A 7,498-nucleotide genomic window follows, 5' to 3' on the forward strand; every position below is an offset into this window, starting at 1 on the left:
TGGGGGGTGCAGGGAGGATGTGGTGCCGTGGCCACTTGTCACCTTTCCTGGAGGCCCGTCTGGTGCCACGTTGCGCCCTCTGCGGCTGGCCTGGGAGCCCTCGGGTCGGCGCGGTGGTCTGCCGGGCGAGCGGGGCCTTTGCTTCGCTCCCATTCTCTCCTCTGGGGAGGACTTTTGCCTGGAAGCCTGTTTTGCCAACTGTTAACCTGGCTCAGGCCAGGTTTCCGTGGGTCACTGCTTCCCTTCGCAGCCTTTTATGTCTTAGTGCTCTTACCTCCCTCCCTCTGGCCCTGCAGATGCAGATGCGTCTGTCAGGGAACTGGGGCTCGCACCGAAGATCACGTTCTTGCCTCACCAGCCCTGGGTCCATGCGCGCAGAGGCTGTCCTTTAGGGGCCTCCTGCGTTGGTGGCTCTGAGGGTGTGGGCCTGGGTGCTGAGGGGCCACCCTCTGGGGTGCAGCAGCCACCAGGCCACCGTCACAGGATCTGCTCCCGGCCGAGTCACCCTCCATCATGAGTTGGTCCCACACTCTGACATATTGTGTCTTTGTTTTAATTCAGTGCAAAACATTTTCTCTTTTCCCTTGTGATTTCTTCTTTGATCTGTAGGTTCCTTAGCAGTATATTATTTAATTTCCAAATATTTGTTGATTTTGCAGGTATCTTTAATCTAGTTTAATTCTGTTGTCAGTGGACGTTCCCTGTACAGTTTCAGGGTTTAGAAATTTATTGGGGCTTGGTTTGGCGCAGCACATGGCGTGTCCTGGGCAGCACACCACGTGCACTTGAAGGGAGCGTGTGTTCTGCAGTTGTGGGGCGGAGCGTTCCGCCTGCCTGACTGAGGGCGCGGAGGTGCTGCGCGTCCCAACCAGGTCTGTGCCTAGTTTTCTCCCGGTTCCTGAGAAAGGGCTTGAAATCTCCTACGGCGGCTGTGAACGTGCCCGTTTCTCGCTTTGACTCTGCCAGTTTTGCTTTGTGAGTTTCGAAGCTCTGCTCTGGGCATATAAGCTTTGAGACGGTCAGGTCATCCCGGCCAAGCACCCTTTTTTCTCACTGTGAAACAGCCCCTTCGTTTCTCGTAACGTTCTTTGTCTCGCAGTCGGCTTTGGTTAGGTGCTGAACAGTGGCACCAGCTTTCTGACGTTTGCTCTTTGCGTGGTACGTCTTTTTCCTTGTGTCCACATCCAACCCGTCTTCCACCCTTTATGTTTAAAAAGCATCTTTTGTAGACAGCATATAACTACATCTTGCTTTTTGATCTTTTTCAACAATCTCTGCCTTTTAATTGGAGCATTTCATCTGTTTGCGTTCAGTGCGATCATTGATGTGTCTGGGATTAAATCGACCATCTCTGTGTTTGTCTTCCACTTGGCACCTCCGGTTTTGACCTCTTTTGCTCTGTCCCTGCTTGCTTTTGTGTTAATCAAACATTTATTTTTTAGTATTGCATTTTACTTCCTCTCTTGCCTTCTCAGCTACACCTCTTGTCATGCTTTTTCCTGAGTGGCTGCCCACGGGCTAACAGCGCGTCCTTCCGAAGTCCCCTAGAGTCAGCGTTGCTCATTTCCCACCTCGGCGCACGGCGCCGCTGCCGTCCTGCGGCTCCTGCTCACATGGTGAACTCTGCCTTCCAGTGTTAGTTTTGCTTTAAATCATCAGGTTTTTTTAAAATGGGCAAGAAATTTTAAAATATTTTATATCTACTCATCCATTACCATTTCTGGGGCTCTTCCTGCAGACCAGGTAGTTTTTACCATTTCTTGTACTGTCATTCTGCTGGCAAAAAAATTCCCTCGCTTTTGTTCATCTGAGGAGTGTCTTTATTTCACCCTCTTTGAAAAGAGCCCTGGCTGTAGACTTCACGGGTGACGGTTTGGTTTTGTTTAGACGTAGCGACGTCGTTCTGTTATTTCTGCCGACAGCTGATGATGCCTTCTCACCCCCATGCACAGTCTGCTTTCAAGATTTTATTTTTATCCATGAAGTTTTCATTAGTTTGACTATCCTGTGCTTAGGCATATATTTTTTTCTGATGCTGATTGTGTTTTGCTGAGCTTTTGATCTATAAATTGGTATTTTTGAAAAAGTTCAATAAGTGGGTTTAAAAAAAAGGAAAAAATAGAAATTGGTGTTTTTCATTAAAATCAGGAAATTTTCAGCCATTATTTTTTTCTTGACCATTTTCACTTTCTTCTCCTTCTGGGGCTTCTGTAAATTAGACGGTTTGATCACAGCCTCTGGGTCCCCAAGGCTCTGTTCATTTTTGCTCAGTCTTTTTTCTTTCTTGTCTTCAGATTGGATAGTATCTGTTGATCTGTCTTCTAGTTCACTGACTTTTGAAAAACATAATTTCCAATCTTCTGTTAAGCCTGTCCTGTAAACTTTTCATTTCAGTTATTGAGTTTTTCAGTTTCATATTTTCTATTATAGTTCTTTTTTATAATTCCTGTTTCTGTGCTAATAGTCCCTATCTGCTTACTCATCAAGACAACTTTTTTGTAATTATTTGAATATATTTGTCTTTCATTTCTTGGACCTATTTAAGTAGCTTCTTTAAAGTCTTATCTGATCCATTCGACATCCATGCCATTTGGGGAGTGAGTTTCTATTAACTGCTTTTCCCCTTGACTGTGGGTCACGTATTCCCGCTTCTCTGCATGCCTAGTGATGGATTGTTGGTGTCAGACATTGTGAAAGTGACACGGGATGGAGACTCTGGATTCTGTTACTTTGCTCTGAAGAGTGTTTGTGCCTCCTGGCTGTTCACGTGAGCTTGTGTGGGCGTGGCGTCGGGCCCCGCCAGGGCGGGTTGTGGAAAGGTCGCTCCAGGCTCCTCTAGGGTGGTGGAACTCAACTTCCACACTCTGCCTCCCCGTCAGACATTGTCAGGGCCTGGTTTCTGGCTCTGCTGCGGTGGGTCTGGGGTGGGCCTCACTCTAAGATGGGATCTTTGTTCCTGAAATGGGGCCATTCTGGAGACTCTGCTGGTCTTGAGTTGTCACGCAGTCTTTGCACCTAGGCCAGCCTGACCCCAGCACTGTTGGCCTCTCACACCTGTCATGAACCCTGCAGCTCGGGGAAGCCCTGTGTAGTCTGCCCTGAGCCCAGGGACTGGCGGGAACCACACAGAGTCACCCCAGCCCTCAGCGCCCTCTGTTCCTCAGAGTCGCCCTCACAGATTTTGGCCCTCGGGCCGCCAGGTATTCTGACCTCAGCCTCCTCAGCTTACCGTGAGCACCCTGTTCTGCCTGGACGTGGCCGGGGCACTGTCCCTAGGCAGAAAGCTGCGGGGGTACTGGGGAGCCCACCTCCTCAGCCACCCTTCTCTGCCTGACGTCCTGCGCCTGGAAACAGTTGCCTAGGACTTTTTGTCCACGTTGATGGGTGTTTGCAGCAAGAGGACTAGTCTGGTACCAGTTGCTGTGTCATAGCTACTTCCTATCACTCTTGCTTTGTGGACGATAAGCCTATTAATAGCTGCTCCTGGGGAACTGTACCCTTTGTCACGGTTCAGTATCACGTGCAGTATTACTTAAGAGGGGCCCTGTTCTCTTCTTTGCATTCTCCTACTGTATCTCTGCCCACTGTTCCTTTGGAGTCTCTCTTACACATAGCGCAGATTCGGGCTTGACTTTGGAATCCAATCATAAAACTGTGGAGTATACCTACATTTTTCTTAGTTTATGCAGATATACAAGGACAAATACTAGGAAGCTAAGGCACCCACTGTCGGGTGGGAGAGGAGAGGGAAACCGCTGCTCTGGTCGTCACTTACAGGGGCCATCAGGCATCTGTTGTATCTTTTGCCCCAAAGGACAGCAGATGGGCAAATCCGTGAACTAGGCCTTCATCCCACCCCTCTCGGTTCCCGCCCACGTTTCTGTTAGTTACATAACCGGTTCTGTAGCCATAATCCCTGTATTGTTTTAGACCTAATCCTGCAGGTAAGTGCATTCAGTGCTCTCTGCCAGACCATTTGCTGTAGTTCTCCGGGTATCTCTTATAAGACTGGAGTTAATCTTCTAGTCCTTTACAAAGAGCTTATGGGAGCAATATTCTTTGAGTTCTTACATGTTCAAAAATGCTTGTCTGTTGTCTGTACTTGAGCGACAGTTTGGCTGGATATAAAATTCTTGGACCACGCTTCCCTCAGCCTCGGTAGGCATCACCCCACCGTGCTGGCACGGACATGCCATGCGGCATTCCCGGCGCCACGTGATCTTCCTGCCTGGCTACCAAGAGGGCTTTTCTTTAGCTATTCAGTCCAGTAATTTTACTAAAGCCCATCATAACGTTAACCACTCTACAGCCTTTCTTTTGACTTTAGGTTGTAAGACTTCAGTTTGCAGAAATTAAAATTGCTGCCATACCAGTGACCGTTAGAGCCAGTGCCTGTCTTCCGTGTCTGTTGTTTTCTCTGCTGTCTGTTCAACTCTCTGTCTCCCTTTGGCCGTGCTGTTTCCCACGCCTGCCCTCTGGGCCCTCACTGTCAGATTAAGCATCTTCTGCTGTGTCTGTTCCTCTTCATTTCTTTGAGTTTTTTTCTCCGTTTCTTCCCCCAGTCCTGCCAGGCTGGGCTTCCTCCCCTGCATTTTGCTGCTTTCGGTCCTTGTTTTATAGAGTAATGTACAGAGGTAACTTCATTCGTTAAGTTTTCTTTTGTTCTGTTAATTTATGGCAAAATCGCTTGGTGACAGTTTCCATTGGCTTCTGGTGAATGTTGCCATTTGTGTTTCCTGTTTCTTTCCTCCTCTTTCCCGTGTCGTCTTTGCAGAGAAGCATGATTCTCGCCTGAGAGTGGCACGGCCCCATTGGGAGGCGTTAGAGAAGAGGGTGCTGACAGGAAGCTCAGGGTGCACAGGGCTGGTGCGGAAGGAGGCAGCCACTGTCACCACGGTGGCAAAGTGCCTCTGTCATTCAGTGTGTAGGCACAGAGGTGCCAGACCCCCTGCAGTGCCCAGGACAGTCCTGCAGGCCCAAGAACTGCTGCAACCACAGAGGCTACAATCCCCTGAGCACCCTGCTTCCCACAAGAGGCGCGTGTCTGGGAGGGGCCGGCGCTGAGTGGGGGGCGCTCAGCCCCCGAGAGTGGCCAGCCTCCTGATGGCTCCATGCGGGAAGCATGGGCCTGTGTGAGTCCTCATGTTGTGCCACCGCCTTGCCCTCTTCTCAGAACCAGGCCAGGGCGGACAGCTTCCTCCCTGCCAGGCGGGGCACACTGTGCTCCTCCTGCCACCTCAGTGTTGCCTCTTTCATGCTGCCCACACCCTCCAGCTCCTGCTCTTGCTGGCTCTTCAACCTCTGTCCAGTTTGGAGTTTTTTTCTTTCTTTCCTATTTTTTTTTTTTTTAAGAGATGGGATCTTGCTATGTTGCCCGGGCTGGTCTCAAACTCCTGGCCTCAAGCAATCCTCCTGCCTTGGCCTCCTGAGTATCTGGGATTACAGGCATGAGCCACGATTCCTGGCTGGAGTTTGCATTTCTCACAGCTTTGGGGTGGTTGCTGAGGTTTTTGCAGAGAGAGGCCAGGAACCTCGCCTCTTAGTAGGTGCTAGGATGCGATGTCTTCCCTAGGGTGAGGGGCCCCACTGAGGCCCCTCCTGGGACCGGGAGGGGAGGAGTCTGGGGAGAGAGTCCGTCCAAGCAGGCCCAGGTGCAGGTGGGCAGGGCCACAGACCACCCTGAGGGACGGGCTGAAGTCCTCTGACATGGCCCGAGGGGTCAGCGAGAGCGAAGGGGCTCCCCAGGAGGAGGGGAGAGGAGGAGGAGTCAGCGGGGCGGAGCGTGTGGCTCTCGCCATGTCCCCAGACTGCCTGGCTCTCCTGGTTCCAGCTGGGCCACTATGACAGGCTGAGGAGTCTGACGCTTCTCTCTGCTGCCCACTCTCGCAGGTGCGGGGGACTCACGAGCTCACCAACCCTGGGGTCGCCGAGGTCACCATCCGGCCGGACCGCAAGATCCTGGCCACGGCAGGCTGGGACCACCGCATCCGCGTGTTCCACTGGCGGACGATGAAGCCGCTGGCTGTGCTGGCCTTGCACAGCGCTGCCGTCCAGTGTGTGGCTTTCGCCACCAGCGGCCTACTGGCCGCGGGGTCCAAGGATCAGCGCATCAGCATCTGGTCGCTCTACCCACCCCCGTGACCTGCGCCCTTCTGGGAGACACGGAGTGAGGGGGGCAGGCGCCAGGCTCCCGCCGGGAGCAGAAGCTGCCCCACAAGGGACCCTGAGCACCAGCAAGTCCCGGCCCAGGGACCACCGTGTGCTCGATGTCTCCCTGGGGCTGGCTTTCCCTCCGTGAAGCACACCAGCACGTGACGGGGCCTTGTGATCAGCGGGTTCCTGGGCCTCTGCGGCCTGGGTGGGAGATGTCGGCCGGGGCCTGCTGTGTGGCCACCCTGAGGGCGCTTCACAATAAATCTCCTATTGCCAACCTGCAGGCTCGAGTGGGAGGTGTCTGAGGAGGCTGGTCCCCCCACTCAGGGTCGGAGCCCTCAGGTGTCCCCTGGGCAGGGCAGGGCAGCCCCCTGCCGCCTGCTGTCACGTGGCGGCCCGCGTGGTCCCCAGGGCTGGGCCGCAGGAGGCTGCAGACGTGTTCACAGCTGCCCGCAAGGGCTCCCGACACGCCGGGTGAGGACGGGATCAGGAAAAGGACGTAACTGGACTCCCTAGAGAATGGGGCAGGAAAAGGGGACGGCAGGGCTGGTGGAGGGGCCCGCGGTGTGCAGGGCCAGGCGACGGGGGCCGGGGAGGGACATGCCATCCCCAGGGAGAGCAGGATGGAAGCCTGGCTGGGGGCCATCTCCAGACAGTGCTGGTCAGAAAGCGGGAGGGCAGCAAGAGGCATGGCCCTTCACAGCCCCCGAGGCCACAGTCGCAGCCTGCACGCAGAGCGGCCCAGGCGCAGCAGTGCGGCAGGAAGCAGGACTGAGCCACCGGGGCGCGGTGCACCCGGAGTGCACGGCCAAGCCTGGCCTGGCCGGGTGTCTGTGCCTGAAGCTGGGGACTGATTGGGCAGGAGGGGACCCTGAAAACAGGGATGGCGGCCTGTGGGCAGAGCCTGGAGAAGCCAGGAACTGCTCACCCCTGTGTCTGCCATGGCTGCCAGAAGAGCCCCCTCTGCCTGAACACCTGGGTGGCCTCACCCACGGCAGTTGCCCCGCGAGGCCCCCCGACCCCCACTGCGCTTCTAGCCCTGGACCCAGACGCAAGTCCAGCAGGCCCTGGGCTGGGGGGGACCCAAGGAGGCGCCACTTGCAGGCAGGACAGCCCAGAGCTGCCAGCGTTGCAGGCGGGAGTCTGGACCTCACGTGCCGCGGTTGGGAGTGTGTGGGGCCCAGCTGGCTGGAGCGTGGACGGGTCAGGTCAGTCCACGGCACAGGCCACAGCAAAGCTGGGCAGCGGGCGGGGAGGGCTCTGGTGGCCGGGTGGGAGGGACGTGGGCAAGAGGGTGGCTGCACTGAGTGAGGCGGCATGCCTGACCGCCTCGGTGCACAGCGGG

General features: G+C 54.7%; 1 protein-coding gene across 1 annotated transcript in view; it reads left to right on the plus strand.

Annotated features, from left to right (window-relative positions):
• Positions 1-6,436, plus strand: part of GNB1L (G protein subunit beta 1 like) — a 54,709-nt gene extending 48,273 nt beyond the window's left edge. The window contains exon 8 of the mRNA XM_045535174.1: positions 5,890-6,436. Within this exon, the coding sequence (XP_045391130.1) occupies positions 5,890-6,141 (252 nt within the window). The 3' untranslated portion in view covers positions 6,142-6,436. The remainder of the gene's footprint in view (positions 1-5,889) is intronic.
• The last annotated feature ends 1,062 nt before the right edge of the window (positions 6,437-7,498 follow it).

Source organism: Lemur catta, chromosome 21, assembly GCF_020740605.2.
Source record: "Lemur catta isolate mLemCat1 chromosome 21, mLemCat1.pri, whole genome shotgun sequence".
Lineage (NCBI taxonomy): Eukaryota > Metazoa > Chordata > Mammalia > Primates > Lemuridae > Lemur > Lemur catta.